This window comes from Schistocerca americana, chromosome 1 (genome assembly GCF_021461395.2).
Source record: "Schistocerca americana isolate TAMUIC-IGC-003095 chromosome 1, iqSchAmer2.1, whole genome shotgun sequence".
In the NCBI taxonomy this organism is placed as follows: Eukaryota; Metazoa; Arthropoda; class Insecta; order Orthoptera; family Acrididae; genus Schistocerca; species Schistocerca americana.
This window is the reverse complement of record NC_060119.1, coordinates 509,223,662-509,248,219: the sequence shown is the minus strand read 5'-3', so window position 1 is coordinate 509,248,219 and position 24,558 is coordinate 509,223,662. Positions and strand designations below refer to the sequence as shown.

General features: G+C 39.2%; 1 protein-coding gene across 3 annotated transcripts in view; it reads left to right on the top strand.

Annotated features, from left to right (window-relative positions):
* The window catches only part of LOC124604846 (intraflagellar transport protein 122 homolog), a 239,008-nt gene that overhangs the window by 62,849 nt on the left and 151,601 nt on the right, over positions 1 to 24,558 (top strand). For all 3 annotated transcript variants that reach the window (XR_006978594.1, XM_047136514.1, XM_047136515.1), the window contains exons 10-11: positions 8,672 to 9,118; positions 21,399 to 21,518. Coding sequence is in view for 2 of the 3 variants with exons in the window: in XM_047136514.1 (XP_046992470.1) it covers positions 8,672 to 9,118; positions 21,399 to 21,518 (567 nt within the window). In the remaining variant the exon portion in view is untranslated. The remainder of the gene's footprint in view (positions 1 to 8,671; positions 9,119 to 21,398; positions 21,519 to 24,558) is intronic.

The window sequence follows — 24,558 nt, the reverse complement described above, 5'->3', positions numbered from 1 at the left end:
TACAGCTGTACAAACCTAACTTTTTGTCAGTTTTTGAATATCTCCAGTTTCAATCAGAGACTGTTAGCATGAATTGTGTCATTAAAATTTTCATTCTGGGTGCCTGTGTTATCAATGTGAAAGTCATTTTCCACCTGTCTCTGAACATCTTTTGTCTCTGCCCTCCCTACCCTAAGAAAACTGCTGTTCAATCACTTGGGAGCACTATTACTCTACCAAAGGCGATAGTGCACGCCCCCCCCCCCCCCCCCAACCCCCCGCCAACCCCCCTTAAGTTATTAGCTATAACCCAAACAGTTTTCCCTTCCCTTCCCTTCCCTGTTGAGGCGAAGGCCATACCTAGTACGAGGTGCATTCAAGTTCTAAGGCCTCCATTTTTTTTCTCCGGACTGGAAAGAGATAGAAACATGCGCATTGTTTTAAAATGAGGCCGCATTCACTGTCAATACGTCCCAGAGATGGCAGCACCGCAGGGCAGATGGAATTTTACCGCCAGCGGCGAGAATGAGAACTGTTTTAAATACTTAAAATGGTGACGTTTTCCTTACTTGAGCAGCATGCAATCATTCGTTTTCTGAATTTGTGTGGTGTGAAACCAATTGAAATTCATTGACATTTGAAGGAGACATGTGGTGATGGAATTATGGATGTGTCGAAAGTGCGTTCGTGGGTGCGACAGTTTAATGAAGGCAGAACATTGTGTGACAACAAACCGAAACAACCTCGGGCTCGCACAAGCCGGTCTGACGACATGATCGAGAAAGTGGAGAGAATTGTTTTGGGGGGGATCGCCGAGTGTCTGTTGAACAGATAGCCTCCAGAGTTGGCATTTCTGTGGGTTCTGTGCATACAATCCTGCATGACGACCTGAAAATTTGAAAAGTGTCATCCAGGTGGGTGCCACGAATGCTGACGGACGACCACATGGCTGCCCGTGTGGCATGTTGCCAAGCAATGTTGACGCGCAACGACAGCATGAATGGGACATTCTTTTCGTCGGCTGTGACAATGGATGATACGTGGATGCCATTTTTCAATCCAGAAACAAAGCACCAGTCAGCTCAATGGAAGCACACAGATCCACCGCCACCAAAAAAATTTCGGGTAACCGCCAGAGCTGAAAAATTGATGGTGTCCATGTCCTGGGACAGTGAGGGCGTAATCCTTACCCATTTCGTTCCAAAGGGCACTACGGTAACAGGTGCAGCCTACGAAAATGTTTTGAAGAACAAATTCCTTCCTGCACTGCAACAAAAACGTCCGGGAAGGGCTGCTCGTGTGCTGTTTCACCAAGACAACGCACCCGCACATCGAGCTAACGATACACAACAGTTTCTTCGTGATAACAACTTTGAAGTGATTCCTCATGCTCCCTACTCACCTGACCTGGCTCCTAGTGACTTTTGGCTTTTTCCAACAATGAAAGACACTCTCCGTGGCCGCACATTCACCAGCCATGCTGCTATTGCCTCAGTGATTTTCCAGTGGTCAAAACAGACTCCTAAAGAAGCCTTTGCCGCTGCAATGGAATCATGGCGTCAGTGTTGTGAAAAATGTGAACGTCTGCAGGGCGATTACGTCGAGAAGTAACGCCAGTTTCATCGATTTCGGGTGAGTAGTTAATTAGAAAAAAAATCGGAGGCCTTAGAACTTGAATGCACCTCGTATAGTCCCACCTACTAACAGAGTCAACATTGCAGTAAGATCCCATACCTGATCCAAGCAGCCATTCCACTTCTAAATTAACTCTCCTAACAGAAGAGTTTAAATGATTCCAGTCATGGCACCTCAAAACAGACACAAGCCCGACACCAGTATGTCTCATTACTGAAGTTATCTTTATGAAGCCACCATCAACTGAATAACTATGGTCCCTGTCTAAGCTGTTGCCTGCCCCACCCACTATTACCATGGTGTCTTCCTTTGTGGAATCTTTGCAAAGTGAACCTACATTCTGTATCATCTGATACAGTCTTGCAGTAGATTTAAAAAACTTGTGATATGGTAAAATGACCCTAGTTCATCCTGCAACAGTTGGCCAACTCCTCGGCCATGTGAACTACCTGACAACAAAACTTTCTTCTTCTTCACAACTTTTTTTCTGACTTCTTACGTCTCAAACACTTTTTGAAAATTTGTGCTACGTCTACTTGTGGTTCATATGCTTCCAACTGTGACAACAGATCAAACCTGTTTTTTACATTAATAACAAAACTGCTGGAGAAAGCCATATTCCTATTTCTTCTAAAACCTGTCATCACTTCCCACCTCTCTTTTCCCCGCTTCTCCCTTAAGCTTTCCAGATCTCGTTTTGCATTATCTATTTCCGCCTGAAGGGCAGCAGTCTTCTGCTCCTGTTCCACTATCTTCCTATCTCTACAGTAAATCCTGCACAACCAATGAGCCTTGTTTATCTCACCAGTTCCCACACCACTACAATCACCCACTTGAAAGAAACTGCAATGACCTTCGCACCACACCCTGAAACTGAAAGTACTACGCAAGTCGTACACTTCACTCATGACAAACAAATTTTAGCTTTAGTCTAAATTAAACAAGAATAACTTTCAATTCCTGTATAAAATTTCTTGGAAAGTTTAGGCCTGAAGTTTGAATGCTAATAGAAACAATTAAATCTGTATTGTTTACATTTCAAACTTTCCACATTGGCTGCTGAATAGAGAGCCAAGTGGATAGCATTAAGAATACATTGACAACATAAACTGTACTTTATTGAAACAATAACATTACTTACAATATACAATAACATAAACAAAAGCTAGGCTAAAATTTGTGCCTATGAAATGCCAACATAAATTTGACACTAAAATCTAATAATAATAAATGAAAATGAGCAATGAAATCTTAAGATTTTGGAAACATGACTTAAAGCAGCCTATTGCAGTGGTGAAAGAAGCTAGTGAGAGGCATGGAAAGAATCCATTGCAACAAAAAGAAAAGTACCACAGAATGCTGGTGACAAGATAAGCAGCAGTGAACTATGGCTTATGAATTTCATATTCTAGTCATACCTCGTATTTTCTGCAAAGAAAATTTTCATTCTAAATTAAATAAAAGTTTAATATGGAAAGGAGAATTTTCTACATAACCGATCAACAGTAGAGCAGGCACACTTGGAAAAATCTCAAAATCATTAGATTTTAGACACAGTGATTCTTTCATCTGACAAACAAGAAGAGGAGCTGTGGGAAACAAGACTATCAAGAATTAATTAGGGAAGTCATCTAGAACCACACATAAAGGGAGAAACAAAAGAAAGACATTTAAACTAGGGTCCTGCACAACTGTCTGTATTAATTTTTGATTAGTCTCATTTCTTGTAACCTTTATTTCCTTCTGCTGACCAGAAAGAGCTCTGATTGCAAAAGCTAATGATTTTGTCACTGTCTGTGTGTCTCTCAAATGCTTTACATTTCTTTTGTGCTATCTGTGTTATCTTCCTTGATCTTGATTGCTCTAATTTTTCTTGCTTAGCTCTTTGTAAATGAGTCTTCTGTTCAGAAATGTTCATATTCATGTTCCTAACTACTCAATATTACTTTCTGTTCTGGTCTAGCAGCAGTCAGTAAATGCTTTCCATCTGTTAGTGTACATCCATTTCTTTTGTTGTTTGCTATTTTGTTAAGATTTTTCTGCAAAGAAATCTTCCTAGTTATGTTTGCTTGTTTCACCTACAATTGTAGGTGACTTGGTTTCCCCTAACTGACACTAGTACTCATAGATGAGACAGTATCAGTTTCTGTATTCTATGTGTCTTGCCTTTGTTTCACAGCATGTCTCTGTAGGATTGTACTGCTACAGAATGAAGCGCATTCCTAACATTATTGCTTATCAAAAGGTTAAAACTTTAATGTAGTATGCAGGCTGAATCCAGTAAGAATTGGCAGTCACTCACCTCTAAGTGAATTATGTGTCACACATGTGCACATTGGCACCCGGTCACCTCTAGATGAATTATATGTCATGCGTATTGCACATCTAAAGATTGTATAAGCTTAATATCTTTCGAGCTTCCACTCTTCTACTTCTTAGTGTAGGTGTGCACGCACCCAACCACCCACCTACCAACACACACACACACACACACACACACACACACACACAAACACACACACACACACACACACACACACACACACCTCCCTAAATGTACAGCAGCTCTGGACCCTTAATGTATGTTGTTTGTGGGGAGTTTGAGTGAGGAACAGGATGGGGAGTGAAGATGTGTGGGATACAGAAGGGGTAGATAAGTATTGGGAGCTAGGAGGCAGAGAGATACGCAACATTTACAAGATTCTATTAGGGGAAAAGAATCATGTGGTCACAAATTTTTGCACAGTGCTTGGCGGAAATGTCCTGAATGACATACTAAAAATCATGACCGATGGGGTGTGAGCATTGGGTTGGGGGTGGGTTTAAAGATATTTTTTTTTAATGTTCTTTTTGAATAACTTGAAAACTATGGTTTCTAGTGAAAATGTTTCCCAATACAGAATTAAACTACATTAAATTTCCTACAAAGTAGGTCCTACTCATTTTTTTACTAGGACTAATAGTTTCCTTTTCCAGAGGCTGAAAAATTGCAGATTACTAAGAATATTGTTCTAATGGCATAAATTAATGTTTACCTCTAAAGGAAGTGGGTTAAAAACAAATATTAAATGCATGCAGCACATCTAAGCGCAGTAGGGCCATATTAAGGTATAAATCATGTCCTGTGGGTGTAACAGGTAGAGGAGGAGAGAAGTGTGGGGTAGAAATGCGAGGGAAGATAGGTTACCAGATTGTGTTCATGCACTTACCTCTTCCATAGGTGTGCAAACTGAAGCTCGAGTAGGTGATTCCCCACTCTATCTATGCCATTAAGTCACAAGAAGCAACTACAGTGTGTTTCTCAAAGTTATACTATCCCTCCACAGCGCACTTTATGAATCACTAGTGATGCAGTGTGCGGACACAGCCAGAAGTGTTTATTTTTTACAAAATCCATTAACACTACATGGAATGCAGATAAAAGTTACTTATAACATTAATGCAGGTAATGCATGTCGACAGAATGTACATAAATTGCTGCACAGTGTTGTACAGCGCTAGAGGAGAAAATAATGCTTAAGTCAGCCTGTCCAGCAGCTGTAGTCTCCCTCTGGGTAAGGCACTTTTCCCCACCATCAGCACTACTTGCTTTTCACTTTACAACCAGGCTATACCTCCCCAGCAATTCCTGTCCAGGTCTCTGATGCGAGTAGACAAAATAACTTCACTGATCTCATATTTGTATAGTGGATATTTTCAGTGTATTAAATGAGTACGTATTTGCAGTTTTATGTGAGCTGTAATATAAAATATGTCGCTCTGTGTTTAATTTCTAAGTCTGATGTTGTAAGTAACTTATGTGGTGTTCGTGGGAAAGGGATTGGACTGCTAAATGTGGCAACTTCCGCTGTATATCATTGACAGCATATTGTAAAGCCATGTAATTGTGTTTTAGTGATTTGGTGGTGAATTAATGAATGACCAGAAAGTTACTGCATGTCCCTCACAATTAAGTGTGTTACTGATAGATTACATAAATCTTTTTCCATTTGGAAATTGATGGCACTTGTAAAGTGTGCTGCACTGCATGCTGCCACTTACCACACATCCACAGTACATTTTCCAAGATTGGTGTTAATATGCCTAATGGACTGGGACTGATCATGTTCAAGTCTAGGACAGTAATTTGCTTGATTTATGTTGAAATATTTGAAGTTCTGTAACATCTAGGTGGCCTCTTCCTGTTGCAGAGTGAGACAATTTAAGCCCCAGGGTCTCTGCAGATTTGGGAGAGCTGAGGCTGGGGCGATAAATTTGATACCACTCATGCTGTAAAAATTATTCCAGCCAGTGGTAGTGGAGACAATGAAATCGACATTGTTGAGTACATATTGACTGCATGCTACACTTGGAAAAGCCAGTTCATTGTGGTAGATGGTTGACAGCTCTGGCTATTAGCTTTTTGTACATAATAGTTCACTCATCAGTTGCAAATAAGTACTCAATAAACTGAAAATATCTCCACTATATAAACACTAGCTCAGTATAGTTATTTTGTCTACTCGAATAAGAGAGTGGGAGAAGAATTGCTGGGAAGGTGTTGTCTGTAAACTGAAAAGTGAGCAGCACTTATGGTGGGGCAAGTTGCCTTTCCCAGAATAACCCTACAGTTGCTATACAGAGGACTAAGAATCAATTTCTCCTCTAACAGCATAGAGCAGTGTGCAGAGATTTTTGTGGATTCCATCCATACGCATTACCTGTGTTAGTGTTATTAGTAACTCATATCTGTAAATAGTCTTCACAGGTTTACCACCAGATCACATTGTACAAATTCCACAATATTTCCTCGGAGCAACTGTCCGACATCTTCAGGTGGTTCAGCCTTGCTGGTGGCTGGTCATACCTAGATTGAACCACCTGAAGATGTCGGTCAGTTTCTCCAAGGAAATATTGTGGAATTTGCACAATGTGATCCAGCGGCAAACCCGTGAAGACTGTTTACATCATATCCGCCATGAAATCTTGAAGAGTCACAACTCATATCTGCATTTCACAAAGTATTAACGCATTTTGAGCAAAATAAACACTCTGTGGGAATGTATGCGCACTGCGTTCTCAGTGATTCATAAGGCATGTTGTAGGGTAAATAAAGTTGGGAACCACCAGCTTGAGCTTCAGTTTGCAGACTACGAAGGAGGGAAGTGAATGAAAACAACTTGACGACCTACCATCCCTTGCACCTCTACCCCACATATCTCGCCCCTCCATGTTGTTAAATACCCAGAACACAACTTATTTCTTAATACGGATCTATTGCACTTAGATGTGGTACACACATTTAATATTTGCTTGTAACCCGCTTTGTCAAAGATAAACATTAACTTTATACTGTTAGAACAATATTTTTAATAATATGTGATTTTTCTATCCCCCGAATGTGGAAAACATTAATCCTAGAGAAGAAATTATTAGGACCTTCTTTTTAGGAAATTTATTGATTTTTAATTCTGTAATGGGAAACATTTTCACTAGAAGCCACAATTTTTGAATTATTTGAGAAAAACGTAAAAAAAAGAACTTTAAACCTATCCCCATCCCGACACTCGCAACCCATTGATCAGGATTTTTAGTATGTTGTTCATGACACTCCCTCATAGCACTGCAAAAATTTTTTGATTACATTATATTTTTTCTGTACTTTTCCTTCATTGACTGGACTAAAATGAGGAATGAAAGTGGGGGAGTTGGGGGTGGGGGGCACAGAATGGAATGCCTGAGGATGGGGTTAACAGAGGGTTAAGTTGGTGGTATTGCAGGAACAGGTGTTGTACTGGAGGAATAGTTCCCTCCCAGTTGCATAGTTCAGAAGGATTGGCCCTGAGGCTGAGGATTCAAATGCAGTTGTTGAAGCAGTTGTTGAAGTTATCATTGCTGTGATGTAAAATATGTTCCACAGCTGGTTGATCAAGATTATGGCTAGCCACAGTGGCCACTCAAGCAGATAGGTAGCTTGGCAGTTCCTTGCTTATTTAGAAAACGTCAGAGTAGTTGCAGCATATTGGTAGATGATTTTGCTGTATTTATACAATGTACCACATCTGAATGAGATGTGAAATGCCTCTAGCAGTACTGCAGTAGGAGGCAACGAGTCAGTGTGTATGTGATAGATGTGTCATCTTGCTTAACTAAAAAGGGATGACAAAGGGGGTGCAGAACTTGGAGCAGAAGTGAAATAGGGATGCACTAAAAGATTGCATAGGTTAGGTGGGTAACAGAATACCATTTTGGGAGGTGAAGGCAGGGTCTTGGTTAGGATATCCCTCATAATGGTTGAGCTGCTCGAGGACTGAGTGATAAGATGGCTACTGGGCTGTGGCCTATTTGCAGCACTGGTGGGTTTTGTTGAGATTATACGAAGAAATGGAGCAGATCTGTTTTGTGGACTGTCTATGCAGCAATTTTCTCACAATGTTCCTGGTCTCTTCTAATCTTCATTCTTGGCTACCATATTCCCAGTCCCATAACCTCACTCTTTCCTCTCTTCTTGTATGCTAACCCAGTCCTAACAATATCTTATCATTTCCATTCGTTCTCCCCCCCCCCCCCCCCCCTCCTGCGCTTGTGTGTGTGTGTGTGTGTGTGTGTGTGTGTGTGTGTGTGTGTGTGTACTTTAATTAGACAGAGACTAAAAGCTCGAAAGCTTCTGCACTGTTATGTGTGATTGTGCACCTCTCTTCAATCACCTATCAGTAAATAGTTGCCTTGTATCATTGTGTAATATCCACTATGATTCTATTTTACATAGTTATTTATTAAATAGTAGCAATATAGCTATTTTCAAGCTAAAATCAAATTTAAGTATTACCATAGGTAGTTACAGATTTTTTGGGCAGTTTAGTTTTCTTAGTATAGAAATTAGTGCTTGCAGACATTGTTGTCATTGGAGACCTTAACAGTGCCACTGTTTTCACCAACTCCTTTGTGTTCATATTTTTGTATGTGAATTGTTTTCAAGTATTATTCATAAAGTGTTACATTTTAGATTTTCTTGTTAAATTCTTAATGTATTTGATCTAAGTTTATTCCAGTAATTTTAATTGCATATGACTTCCAGGTTCAGCTTCCGGAACGAGTTGTAATATATGAACTATATGCAGGAGATTCCACAGGAATGCATTATCGCGTGAAAGAAAAAATTAATCAAAAATTGGAATGTAATTTACTAGTAGTATGCACAAACAGTCTTGTTTTGTGTCAGGAGAAACGTTTGCAATGTCTTACATTTGAAGGTACGAAAGAGAGAGAATGGGTCATGGAATGTGCCATACGGTACATAAAAGTTGTCGGAGGTCCTCCAGGTCGTGAAGGCCTGCTCTTAGGGTTGAAAGATGGTCAAGTGTGGAAGATATATCTCGACAATCCATTTCCTGTGCACCTTCTTAAGGTAGATTCTGCTGTAAGATGCCTTGATCTGAGTCCATCAAGAAAGAAGTTAGCTGTGGTTGATGAAAGCAGTCAGTGCCTTGTTTACGATCTTGTTAAAAAGGAATTATTGTTTCAGGTAAGTGTTCCACATTACAGTTTGCATCTGAATGTCAATGTGTTGTTTGTTAATGGTTCAGTGCCAGAGTGCACATGTACAATTTCATTTATTGCTACACTGCATTAACACTAGAACTGAATAGTTTCTGATATTCCTAAAATGGCAGAAAGGGGTCGTTTTGACCCTGCAAAAAATATTTTCATATTTGAATTAAACGAGTACTTTATTATAGTGTATGGTAATCGCTACCTTTTTTCAGGTTATAATAATAGATATTAAATACAATAATTAAAACATTACTTACTCATTTCAACAACAAAAAAATCTGATTGATTTATCGTTGATTTTGCTGATGTGTTTTCTAAACAGCAGACTTTTATGCATTAGCCACTTGTAAAACCTAGACACATTTAATATACATGCTCCTTATTCTACTCACAAAAGTTATACACACGGCTTTGTTGTACTTTTTACTCAAGTCATTGGGATCTGCTAGATACACTTAGCACAGTTCATTTCTATTTTACACACACATTTCCCATAACCGGCTTTGAGACACTTTACACTGTTGTCAGTGGCACTGTAGCCTTTGCACGGGCTAGTTTGGCACTTCTTACATTTTTTATATGATTTTGGTCCCATATCCTCTTCTTTTTTCTGTTGTTCATTTTGTTCTTTTGTCTCCTTGAGTTTATTCTCCAGCAGAAGTATGAACTTCTTTCTTTCCAGTTTCTTCTTTGTTACTATTTTGTAGATGAGCTATGCATTTATTGCCACCTTGTTCAAGATGTTGTAGAAGACATGCAGCATACGCTTGTAGTGTATTTACAGGCTATTTGCTGAACCACGTCCACCCCATACTTCATCAATTTATAGAATATTATGGTTTCTTTCCAGTTTCTTCTTTGTTACTATTTTGTAGATGAGCTATGCATTCATTGCCACCATGTTCAAGATGTTGTAGAAGACATGCAGCATACACTTGTAGTGTATTTACAGGCTATTTGCTGAACCACGTCCACCCCATACTTCATCGATTTGTAGAATATTATGATTTTGAGATTTCGTCTTTCCTTCTTTGCTTATTGCTACTTCAGCAAGTAGGGTACTAACAAGAATTACATTTTTATTCTTCTTTTCTTGGTATACGGTAATTGTTCAGTCTCTGTTGCCAGTCTGGTGCAGGGTGTATGTAGAGTGTATTTCAACATTTTGCTTCTTTACCCAATCAGGGATTTCACACTAGACCTCTTGTTTATTGTACTATATAATTAAGTTTTTTTGTTTGAGTTTCTTAGCAAGTTGAAGAGACGTGTAGAAGCTGTGTGTCATCACACTTCTACCTTGATTTATAAATGGCTCCAGGAGACACAGAACAGTATACTCTCTGAGTAGTTGGTTCTCTCTATGCTTGTCCTGTTTCCAGAGGCATGGGAACACTGTACTCATATACATTGTCACTACAGGGGCAGTAGTCCAGAATTTGAGACCATATTTGTCAGATTTGTTGGGCATGAATTGAGTGAGTTTCCATATGTTTTGCTTGGCGATAGATGCTCACCTATAGTTACATTTTCTCCAGCGGGTTAAAAAAAGAGTTCTTTTTTCCAAGAAATTTCACCAAATTTGACATACTAAAGCAGATTCGTTGGCTATCAGGTGTACATGTCAGATTGCTTTTTCATCAGAACAGAGGAACATGAGAAACTCCTGAAACCTTTCACTTGGCATAACCACCTTGAGGAAAGTAGGCCTTGAAGAATGCAACCAAAGATCATACACAGACTTACGTTTTGTGCAAATGGCTTACTTACTTACTCACTCACCCCTTGGTGCTATAGCATTTGTAGGGCCTGGCCTCTCTGACAATCGCAGCACAGTCTTTATGATCTTCTGCTTGTCTCTTCAATCTTCTCACTACCATATTTCTCAGGTCATTGTCCACATTAGCCAGTCATCACTTCTGTGGTGTCCGCCCCAATAGCTGAATGGTCAGCATGACAAATTGCTTCCCTACGGGCCCTGGTTCGATTCCCATCTGGTTCGGAGATTTTCTCCGCTCAGGGACTGAGTGTTGTGCTGTCTTCATCATCATTTCATCCTCATCTGGCACACAGGTCACCCAATGTGGCGTCGAATGTAATAAGACCTGCACCAAGGTGGCCAGACCTGCCTCGCAAGGGGCCTCCCGGCCATTGACGCCAAACACTCATTTCCATTTCCACTTCTGTGGTTTCTATTTGCACCCTCTGCCACCTGGATTTCCTTTGTAGACCTTATTTACAGATCTGTCCTCTATCATTCGCTCTACATGGCTCAACTGTCTTAATCTGTTGCACTTGATTTCCGAAAGTAGGTCAGTGTAACCATATAGTGCTTCCAATTCCTTGTTTTTCCATACTCTCCACTGCCGTGCCTCACTCACTGCTCCAAAAATCTTTCTTAATATTTTCCTCTCCGATCTTTTCAGAGACTTCTCTTCAGGCAAAGTCATTGTCCATGTTGCTGAGCCATACATTACCACTGGCCTTTTAACCATTCAGTAGACTGTTACCTTTGATTTTCTACTCAGGCTACATGAATGCATAATCGTGATACCCAGTAAGATCTGTTTCCCACAGCAATCCTTGGCTTTATTTAATCAGTTATGCTGTTTTGTCATGGGTTACCAATGCTCCAAAGTGTTGGAACTTCTCTCCTCTCATAGTTGGGCCTATGCAAGGTGATGTATTTCTCTTTAACAGCAGTGTTTCTCCTGAAAGCAAAGAGATGCTGTGTTTTGGTGTCACTTATGCAAAGTCTCAACATCTCTCCCTTCTTTTCTAGTCTGCCAAATCCTTCTTCCAGCTCTTTCTGCTTTCTAGGCAGCATACATACATCATCGGCATATGCTAGGTTTTAATTCATACAGCTAAAAAGTTCCACCCAGGCCATTGGTCTTCACATTTCTTGTTACTCTTTCCAACATTGTGTTGAAAAGTAGTGTGGATAACAAACCCTCATCATAACCCTTGGTTAATTCAAGTTCTTTATTGAGTTGTCCATCTACTTCAATTGGTATTTCGTGCTGGTGAGGGTAATTTGTGCCAACCTAATTAACTTATGTGGGTGTTCCACACACATTAGTGACTGATACAATTTTTTTATTTTAATGCTACTGTAAGTCTGTTTGAAATCTACAAAGAGCTGGTGTACATCCCATTATATTCATAACACTTTACCATTATTTGCACTATAGTGACGATATGATCAGTCTTTGACCTGCACTGTCGAAAACCTCACAAGTGTACAATTACCTCTTCTGTAAATGGAGCGAGTATCATAGCAATGGCTTTGTTCACAACACCGAGTAAAGTCATCCCACAGTAATTCTCACAGTTTGCTTTGTCCTTTTTCATATGAATGTGGCAAATAATGGCCAGGTTCCACTGACCTGGCGTCACTTCTTTTTCCCATATTTCAATGATCAGCTGGTGGACAATCCTTGTCTGATGTTTACCCTCACCCTGTATCATCTCTGCTGAACTGTTATCATTCCCTGGAACCTTATTATTCTCCAGGCTTTTGATGCCAACCCAACTTCTTCCATTGTTGGTGTAGGTACAGGTATTTCATCCTGGATAAGTTTTGGCATGGCTGGTTGCTCTCTGTTTCGATTTCTCCTGGTTTTATCTCTGTGGTAACATTCAGCAATTCACTAAAATGTTCAGCCCACGGGTCTAAATTGTTTTCTCCTCCTAAAAATTTCCTTCTTGATTTATGCTGTATACAGTTTGTGGTTGAAAGCCTTTCTTCAATTCCTGGACTTTTTTTTTAGTGTGTCCTTGTGCGTTGGTCATTATGTTCACCTTCTAGCTCCATAATCCATCTCTGCTCTGATTTTCATTTCTTTCATTTGCCTCCTTCCTTTTCTTCATGAATTCTTCTATATTAAATCTTGTTGCTGTGTTTTATCATTTTCTTTCTTGCCTCACTCCTCTCTGTCGTGCATTTTTACAATCTTCACCAAAACATCCTGCCTTTTGCCCCCTTTCTTCTGTACCCAAAACTTCTTCTATGAGGTCTTGTAGAACATATTTCGTGATACTTCACTTCTCTTCGATACTTTCCAATGTCCAGTTTTGCTTAGCCTCATACTTCTTCTGTTGTTCTGCCTGCAGTAAGTTGTCTGTATTTCACTCTTATCATATAATGATCTAAGTCACAGTCAGCTCTCCTACAATTATCAGTCTCAAAGATTTGAGTTGCATGTCTGCTGACAACAACAACATGGTCAATTTGATCGAAAGTGGTGCAGTCCAACAAACCCCATATGGCTTTCCTTATGTTCTTTCTCTGGGGCCTTGTACTCTTCATCACCATTTCACTGCCCTAGGCAAAGCTAGTAAGTTTTTGTTCACTTTTATTTGAGTTATCATGCCAGCTTTTCTCTCCGCTGTCCCTCTAAAGGCTTCTTATTTTCCCACTTTTTCATTGAAGTGCCGTAACACTATCTTCACTTGATGCCTTGGTGTACCTTCTAATTCCTGTTCTAGTCGACCATAAAATTCATCTTTCATTTCGTCCTCCTCATGTTCTGTAGGTGCATACACATATACAAAGATGATGATGAAAAAACGGGCCTTCATTCTTAAAAACTCCATATCCTTTCACTTACAGGGTTAAAATTCAGAGCTGCTGCTTTATGCTTACTGTATAAAAGAAAAACTATGCCACCTACTGTACAACTGTCCCCTCCACTATACAGAATTGTGTAATTGCCTCTTCTTAGGATACCATCTCCTGTCCACCTAGCCTCTTGAATTGCATCAACTCCTATGCTCTATTTCTTCATCTTTTGTTTGAATCCATGTAGAGCTCCTGGTTTGTTCAAAGTTCCACGTACCAAGCAGCAAAGTATAAGTATTTTCTGTTTGCATTGTCGTTTTCCTTGCGTTGTTATTTCATCAGTATCATCAGTCCAGCTGCTCCTGCCTTTGAGTTTTGAAACAGCATATTTTTCCCGTATGGGATTGTTTGACCCATGATTGATCCCCAATGTGGAGGACCAGGATTTGCAAAGGTTTACTACTTTAGGGAATCTGGCTTCACCACACACTTAGAGCCCTCCTTGCCCTGTTTTGTGGGATATATCTGTGTCCCTTGGAGGCTTTTACTATCAACTTTACCTGTCTCTCAAGTGACACCGTCTAATCTCTCTCTCTCTCTCTCTCTCTTCCTAGAGATGTAGCATTGCTTTGTCAAAAATAAGATGGAAAGCACAGATGATAGAGTCGCCTACTCATTGGCAGGCATAAATAGTGGGACCTCCTCTCTCCTTTAGAATGTACACAGCCAATCTTCTTCCGCATGGTTCCATCCGTCACAGCCATCCTTGGTAGATGCATTCAAATGGGCCTGCTGTGATGGATGAGGGAAGGGATGATGTAGATCAACACTTGAATCCTTCTCTACCAAAGTCCACATTGCCATCAGTGAAGTCAATTTCCAGTTCAGTGTTGAAATGTAAGAGATGTAACATTTCTTCATCAAAGTCCACACTGATGAGACATGTTCAAAAATGTCTTTCACAGACAAAGAATATTATATGAATGACACGATATAAACTGTGGCAGTTTGGAAGACACATGTGCCAAGATGCAACAATGAGCAATAATAACTCTGCATGACCCTTTATTGTTGCTGCTTCATTGTTGATTATTTACATACATTCAGAAGAGAAATTGCGGTGGTGTCGAATTGACCCTTTCCACTGTTGTAAGTATATTGAATGAAACGTCCAAGAAAATATGACTGTTTTACATATCCTAAATATCATCATCAAGAGGATAATAAATTAGGAAGAGTCATATGTTTTCATGAATAAAATAAAAATGTGAATATAATCTTGAAGAAAAATGTATGACAGGAAATTTTGACCCATTTCTCCATTCTGGTGTTAAAGAATGTTATATGGTAGAGAAAAAGGGGGAAAAAATCTCAAAGAAAGATTAAATGCTAATGCAGTAGATACATTATCATCTTAATTATAATTATCCATCTTTCAAGCTGTTTTTTTCTCTCTTCCTGAATCTTTGCATCTATTGTTTGTAATTTTTTCCTTTTTTGTTATTTCACCTTAAAATGTTTCAAATGTGTGTGTGTCAAATTTTTCCCTTACTTCTATATTAAGGGTTTGTTATTTAAAAAATTACAGTACTTATATTTCTGGAAGCTAGTTTTGTCATTTCAAGTCATTGTTTAATATTCACATTATTTCTGTTGTTGTCAATTACTGTACTTTACTACCTGAGCAGAAAATTCATTTACTTGCTTCAGAGTTATATTTCCTATCTTAATGTTTACTCTCCGTTTGCCTTGGTTTTGTATATTCTCTGCCTACCCTCTCTCTCTCTCTCTCTCTCTCTCTCTCTCTCTCTCTCTCTCTCTGACATGATGTTGGAACAATAGTGAACTTTGAACTCGTGTCCATTTCTGAATATGCTATATGATAAGTGGTAAATGTAATGTTATATATATTTGTGTATCCATTATGATTATTTCTATTGCACTTTCTGCAAGAAGATAAAATATGTAGGATCACCTCTATCTGACACTTTTTCTTAATGTAGCCTCTTTCTTAATGTCACGTGATTTTGTATAAATTGAAAACAGCATTTTATCTCATGGCTACTCCACCTTTGTTTCACTCTCCAAACATTATATTATCGTCCACTTTGTCAGATCTGTTAAACTTTTCTATATCAGTTAATGTTGTTTATATTTTCCTGTTCATCTCATTTCTTCCTAAATTAATTTGTAGTGCTATAATGACTTCTCTTGTTTTTCTGCTTTCCAAAATCCAAAATCAGTCCTCTCCTAAATGCTGGTAAGTCATATCCATAGCTTTTAATCTCTCTTTAACAGTGCTCAGCAGAATTTTTGAAGCTTCAGATAATAATCCCAGAGTTCATTAATTTCAGTGTTCATTAGCATTTCCTTGCTTAGGTACCGTAATTGTCGTCTTTTCAAAATTCCTTGGGAAGGGCTGTACTATTATAGCTGATGTTGCACTATTAGTCTTCCACTTGTCTCAGACATCCATTAATAATTCTAAAGGAATGTTATCTGTTATAGTCATTTTATTGTTGTTGAGCAAATTGTTTGAATAATCATTAAATTCTAATCTGGTAATTTATGCTTCTAAAAACTCATTTTGTGTACTTCCTTTACTGTGCTTATACACTGAAAAGCCAAAGGAAGTGGTACACTTGACTAATATTGTGTAGGTCCCCTGCAAGCACTCAGAAGTGCCGCAACACAATGTGGCATGGGCTCAACTAATGTTTGAGGGAATTTCTTGGGTGTATTGAAACCATGAACCCTGCAAGGCTGTCCATATACCTGTAAGAGTACGAGGGGTGGAGATCTCTTCTGAACAGCATGTTGCAAGGCATCCCAGATATGCTCAATAATCTTCATGTCTGGGGAGTTTGGTGGCCAATGGAAGTGTTTAAACTAAGAAGAGGGTTCCTGGAGCCACTTAGTAGCAATTCTGGACATGTGGGGTGTCGCATTGGAATTGCCCAAGTCAATCAGAATGCACAATGGACATGAATGGATGCAGCTGATCAGACAGAATGCTTACATACTTGGCACTCCCATATCACTCCAACTGCACATGCCATACTGCATTACAGATCCTCTACAAGTTGAACAGCCCCTGCTGACATGCTGGGTCCATGGATTCATGAGGTTGTCTCCATAACCGTACACGTCCATCCACTCGATACAATTTGAAATGAGACTCGTCCGACCAGGCAACATGTTTTCCAGTCATCAACAGTCCAATGTCGATGTTGACAGGCCCAGGCGAGGTGTAAAGCTTTGTGTCAGGCAGTCATTAAGGGTACACAAGTGGGCCTGCAGCTCAGAAAGCTCATATCAATGGTGTTTCATTGAATGGTTCACACACTGATATTTGTTGATCGCCCAGCACTGAAATCTGCAGCAATTTGCAGTAGGGTTGCACTTCTGTCATGTTGAATGATTATCTTCAGTTGTCATTGGTCATATTCTTGCAGGATCTTTTTCCAACCACAGCAGTGTCGGAGATTTGATGTTTTACTGGATTCCTGATATTCACGATACACTCGTGAAATGGTCTATGGGAAAATCCCCACTTCATCGCACCTCGGGGATGCTGTGTCACATCGCTCATGCGCCGACTATAACACTATGTTCAGACTCACTTAAATCTTGATAACCTGCCATTGTAGCAGCAGTAACCATTCTAACAACTGCACCAGACACTTGTCTTATGTCATCGTTGCCAACCGCAGTGCCATATTGTGCCTGTTTACATATCTCTATATTTGAATACACAAGCCTATACCAGTTTCTTTGGTGCTTGTGTATAATGTGTAATACAATATGTGGTCAAAAATCCCTGGACACTTCCTGCTTTTCATTTCACTCTTACTTACCATGTAACTACCACAATGGCATTAGGTGCCTCCTTCTGTTCCTATTGTGAACCAAGTGGGGAAGCACAGTGGTTAAGATGCTGGAACTGAATTCAGGTGAAGTGGGGTACAAACCCTTTACAGCTACATTGCTGCTGTATTTTCCTTACCTCCCTTGTTCCCTATTCTGAGATTATGTTCTGTCATTACTGAGATCAATGCCAATGGGTCATTTAGCTCCAAACCTATTTCCTTCATTGTTACGATTAAGGCATTTAATATTCAGGAGAGTTCTGATAGTAATTAATTGTCATCATATTTTTAGTGAATTTACCTGCTGTACAGTTGACACTGTAATCATTTCAAAGGTATTCATTAGGGTTTAGGACAGGCTTCTGAAACAACCAGCACAGCAGATCCATCTGGTTTTAATTATGATACAGTGATCATTTCTTTGTTTAGTATCCCCGCCAGCAGACATTGAGATCGAGGCACATGAGATGTTGTGGGTTGCGCAGCGGGATAGTGCAGAAACTTGCTGTGGAGGGTGCCTGTGATGCATGGCATGGTATGCTGGCTGAGGTGTTTACCTGTGGGCAGCAGTAGGTCGTGCAAGCAAGCACTTACATGGAGTTCAACCTCTGCAGACCTTGCCTTGTGCTTTGTGCCATGTGTGGTTGCTGAGTACTTACCTGTTAGCTGTCCGCACCAACCACATGTGAGTCATTCCTCTGCCCATCTCTATGTAGGTTTGGACTCGCACAGCAGGTTTGTGCTCCTTTCTTCTGTTACCCAGTTAGTTTTGAGTCATTGTTGGCCCGTGAAGCATCCATGCCAAACTTGAAATGTAGTGACGTTGTCTCGCCTATGCAGACACTAAAGTGGTGATGAAGGACATTCTTATGTGTGAGATGCCCCTATATTTTCCTTTCGCCTTTTCCTAGTGTTAACGTGGACCACCATGAACCCAGCTTTTCTGTAATGCTGGCAAGAGCAGTTGCATCTACAGAAAGAGCAGCAACAGCTGCTACAGCAGCAGGAGTATGTTCAGTCACTGATGAAGCAGAATGCAGACTTCCTTTGCGCCCTTGCCTCCCTGGTGGGGGCCAGGCATCAGCTGTGCAGTTTTCTTCGCCAACCCCAACGTTGTTTGCCAGTTTTGCTGAACTGATGGAACGGTGGGAGAAAATACCTGTGCTGTCCTTGATGCATTGCCGAGTAAGGTGTATTGTCAATCCAGTTGATAAGGCTGGCTTGTTGTTGTCAAAAATTTGAAGCCTTTCACAGACCCCTACAAACTCCCCTGTCATGGACTTTGTTGGTTGCTCGTACATTATTTTAGACATCAAACCCATGTGGTGGCAGCACAGTTGCAGTTAACCAGCATCACTAGTGCCCTGGCCAGTCGTATGTGATCTGGATTGCCAATCTTCAAGGGCTGTCATCCAAGGGTCATTTTGAATGTCCTGATGTGTTATCTTTTACACATACTTGCTAATTTGTGAGGTCATTGTCTAGTCCACTCCTGATGCCGAGGTTCACACTAGGGCGTTTACATTGTCCAACCCTTCCATAGCTGATTTTACTCAGATTGTGGAATTGCATGCAGTGGCAAGGAATGTCCTTTCTCATAATTGGCAGGTGGTGCAATTAGGTGTGCATGATAAACAGATCATGGTGTCCCACAGGCTATCCTGGGCGGCCTTGTCTCCTGCCAAGTTTCTGCTTGTTGCCAATGTTGGTCATTCTAATGCAGTGGCATCACGGCATAATGACATGTGTCACTTGGGTTCTTAGGACATCCTCAGTTCAGAGTGGCTGACAGGAGTGATGAAGACTGCTGGAATCGTGTGTGTGGTGAAAGTAGAGCTGGGTGAAAGTAGAGCTCAGAATTTTCAACATCGTTCTTAGAACTGATTGGTGTTCTGGTTTGGAGCCATGTGGAGGATCTCAACCAAAGGCTCCATCGATTCTGTGATGGTTTTGGCTACAGACCTCTAGACCTTCATTATTGGGTAAAGAATTGCAGCACTCTCCTGTAGAGGTGTGCACTACACAAAGGAAGCAGCTACTTGGGCAGCAGAGTAATTGCGGGGTGCACTTGGTGTTTATTTTAGACTAGGCGGTAGTTTGAGAGCCTCTGACCAGTACTCACCAGGCAATACACAGAGAGCAAAATCATATTCTGTGCAAAGTGAGGACACTTCAACTGCCAACATTTTAACAATAAATTGTCCAAGAATTTGTACTAAAGTTTCTGAACTTGTTGCCCTCCAGGAAAGTTGTTGCATCCATATTATTCTTGGGACAGAGAGCTGGCTGAAATCCAAAGTAGAAAGCTCTGAAATGTTTAGCAAGGCATAGAACGTATACTGAAAAGACAGATTAGACTCCATAGGAAGGTGAGTGTTCATTGCCATCTACAAAAATGTTGCATCTGTAGAGGTTGAAGGTGAGCCTGACTGTGCAGTTATGTGGACACAAGTAGCAGGTCTAGGTGAATTTGAGTTAATTATAAGATGTTTTTATCTGCTATTTGATTCCCCCATAACAACTATAAAATCATTCAAGGAAAGTCTATGGGCAGTAGTGCAGAAATACCCAAATAATGCAGTATTGGTTGGAGGCGACTTTAATGTACCGAGTATAGACTGTGCCATCCATGAATTCACTGCAGCTGGTACAGACAGACAGTCCTGTGAAATACTTTTTAACACTGTTCCAAAAACTATCTTGAACAACTAGTTCAACAGCCTACCTGCAGATCTTGTAGCTACAAACAGGTCCGACCTTATCAACAGTCTCAGTATACAGACTGGCATTAGTGATCATGATGTCATCATAGTGATGATAGTTACTAATGGTGATAAAATTAATCAAGAAGGCTAGGAGAGTATTTATGGTAGAAAAAGCAGCTAAGCATGTTTTTAACACCCCACTTAGACAATGAAAGGACATAATTTAGTTCCAGTATGATGGATGTACAGGAATTACGCACAAAGTTTAAACTGATTGTTAATCACACTCTGGAGAAGTATGTGCTGTGTAAGTGGGTCAAGGATGGAACAGACCCTCCGTGGTTTTAATAATCAGATTTGAAAAATGCTGGGGAAACAGAGATCGTTGCATTCTCAGTTAAAAAAAGAATGCACAAACATCAACATGCAAAAGTAAGTAGAAATTCGTGTGTCCTTAAGAATATCTGTGTGCAAAGCATACAACTTCCACCAGCATACCTTGGGAAAAGATCTTGCCAAAAACTCAATAATTCTGGTTGTACGTAAAATCACTAAGAGAGTCAGAGGCTAAATTTCATGTGTAAGAAATCATTCACGCAGGAAGATCGCACAGACTTCTGCATGGAGGACATAGAAATAGTGATCCTTGACATAAAGAAGCAACTGAAAAAGTTAGAAACAAATAATTGGCCAGGTCCAGATGGAATCCCAGTTCAGTTTTACAGAGAGTACTTTATGGTATTGGCCCCTTACTCAGCTTGCATTTATCATGAATCTCTTGCCCAGGGCAAAGTCCCATAAGCATCTGGAAGAAACCATCGGTGACTCCCACAGAGCACATGCAGCAGGATGCCCAGATGCTTTTGGCTGCAAGGTATATATCTTAGAATAATAATTGGTAGAAATTAAGAATAGAAAGAATAAGTACAAATTGTTCATGGCAGCAAATTACTGGATATTTTTTTCATTACTTCTTATTACCTGTTAACTTTAATCATGCTTGCAACACGAAACCCCCCACCCCTGCACCCTTTCCACTTTTATGTATATATAACATTATTTTTTAATTTCATCTTTCTTTTATTTTTATTTATTTATTTATCCTTCTTTTCACAGGAACCTAATGCTAATAGTGTTGCATGGAATACTCATTGTGAAGCAATGCTTTGTTTTTCTGGCAACAATGTTCTCAGTATAAAGGTTGACATGTTTCCTGTTCATCAGCAGAAATTACAGGTAAGCTCATTAAATCAAATCTTCACTAAGAACTCATGTTACCATCTTTTGTCACAGTTTACTGTTATCACTTGTAGTCCATTTCTCTGTTGTTGTAGAAGTTCTATCTTATTGCTGTATCCTGACTGCCTTGTCAGAGAGCAAAATTATCACTGCTATATTCATAAATATCAAAAAAGCATATGACAGTTTAAAAATAGATATTTTTTTGTAAATAAAAACACCTCTCTTGTTGTATTGTGTTTTATTTTCCCAGGTGCATTTCACCTTTTTTCACTTTTGGGCATCATCAGTGGGCTCTATAATGATACAGTTATGATACATTTTTGTTTTGAGGTGTATTATTTGCAGATTATAAAATAGTTCATTGCTCGCTTTTTATGTAAATAAGTGATTACTATGGTTCTTCGTGTTTTTAGTTTGCATCGGTATTTCCTATCATTTGGTCACACGCAGGTTGCACTACCACTCTTATTTACAAAACATAAGCATGCTTTTTGTTTTTCAAACATTTTTCTTCCCACTTTTCATTTTGTTTGCACCTGTTGTTTTGATCCGAGTATATACATAACAGTAATATCGACGTAACTACTTTGAGTTCACTGTGTATTTCATACTGTTTGATTTGTTTACATACATGTACATGTTGCCAATCTGAAAACTAACATCTGTTCATTTCTGTAAGTTTATATATATATATATATATATGTGTGTGTGTGTGTGTGTGTGTGTGTGTGTGTGTGTGTGTGTGTTAGAGAGAGAGAGAGAGAGAGAGAGAGAGAGAGAGAGTATACATGCATGCAATTTTTTATTTATTTATTATTCCACCCCCCCCCCCCCCCCCTTTCCACCGTTTGATTTGAGTTGGGGTTTAAATGTTTTGTGGAGAGGTTCATGGATGGGTGAGTAAAAAGGGGATTGGGATGTATCATTATTATTATTATTATTATCATCACCATTATGATAATAGTCCTCTGTTGTAGTGTTACTTTATTATTTTATCTGTTAGTGTAAACAATGAGTTGTTTGGTTTATCTACTTGACCATTCAACAGGGTTTTATTTTCTGCTTTGGTTTTGTGTATGTGGTAATTTTCTTGTAGGGTTAGGAGGTGTTTTTTATTGTTGATTCTACTTATTTTCACATCTTCTTCTCTACTGGTTGGTTTGTGATTGTGTTCTCTTAGTTGTTCTGCAAATGCGGAGTGGTTTGTCCCATACTTTTGGGCTCTCATGTGTTCTTTGTATCTGACATCAAACATTCTGCCTCTTTGTCCTATGTACTTGTCATCACAGGTGTTACACTGTAATTGATATGTACCTGCTTTCTGGTATATATCTCTGTTTTTTGTCAGATTTGGAGTGTATTTTTGGATAGAATTGTCTAATGTGTATGCTATGTTTCTTACCTGTCATTTGAAAATGTTGGCGATTATGAATTTGTTTTTGTATGTCATTGTGTACCATCTTGTGTTTTCAATTATGTTTTCCTGATTATTTTGTTTAGTTGTTATGGTACTGAGTGATTGTGATTGTGTTTGGTTCTGTTGTGATGTTGTCAATGGTTTTGTGTTTTGTGCTTTCTGCTTTTAGTTTACTTTTAATTTTGTTGTAGAGCTTTGTGACCATGTTACTATTGTACTCATTGTTTTGGGCTATCTGCATTATTATGTCCAGTTCTCTTTGGTAGTTTCCTTTATTGAGTGGGACTGTGTTGGGGCTATGGAGCACATGTCAAAGTACTGCTTGCTTTTGCGAGTGTGGGTGGTTTGAGGATTAGTGGATGATAATTTCAGTTACTATGCATTTACAGTAAATTTGAAACATGCACTTTTTGTTTTGGTTTTTGATTGTTATATCAAGACAGTTAATTTTGTTATTCTGTTCTCTTTCCATTTGAATTTTACGTTTTTACGTACCTTGTTGATTTCAGTGTGTTATTTTCAGTTTTTGTTTGTGGTTCATTTATTAAGCAAAGAATGTCATCCATATACTTGAACCAGTGAGTATGTTGTATTCTTTTGCTACCTTTTTTGAAAATGATCTGTTCAATGTGGTTCATAAAAATATTTGTTGAGGATCCTGACACTGGGGATCCCATTGGTAATCTTTCTTCTTGTAAATAAAATTCATTATCGAATAGCAAGTACTTTTATTCTGTTATGAGCTGTATTAATGTGAGTATTTCCTTCATTTGCTAATCAGAAAGTTGACTAATTGTTTTAAAATTTTGTCTATAATTTCTATTGTTTCTGGTACTGGTATGTTGGAATACATGCATTCTATATCAAATGAGAGGGGTGTTGCTGTTTCTGGGATATTTGTATCTTTCATTTGTCGTATTAGCTGTGTAGTGTATTTAATGGTTCTGTCTTCTCATACTTTGAAATTTACAGATGGTAATTTTAACATGTATCCTACAAGCTTGCAAGTGGGGGATTTTCTGAAGTGCAGTAGTGGTCTCACAGGAAGATTTGGTTTGTGGATCTTTGATTCGCTTCAGAAAACAGGTGCAGTGGGATTAATCTGTGTCAGTTTTCTTTTATCTGTGTTATCCAGTGTGATGTCTATATTTTTCAGAGTGTGGTTTTTACTTTTGTCTGGAATCTGTTTCTTGGATCTGATTTTAATATTGTAATGTTGTTATGTGAAATGAATTCTTGTGTTTTTTCAATGTCTTGTTCTTTGAAATGACGACATTCTGATTTTGAAGTTTTTTTCCGTGTTTTAGCTTCTGGATTTGTCTTGTTTTTTATTTGTTGTGGTTTCATATTGGTTATTATAGTATGGATTTATTTTTTTACTAATTCTCTAGTTAATCCGATGCTGACACTGATTTTTTTCTCTCCTATCTTCCCTTGTCAGTACAGAACTGGACATAATAGTGCAGATAGCCCTAAACAATTGGTATAATAGCAACAGAGTCACAAAGCCAAACAACAAAATTAAAAGTAAAATTAAAGCAGAAAGCACAAAACCATTGACAACATCACAGCAGAACCAACCACAATCACAGTCACTCAGTACCATAACAACTACTC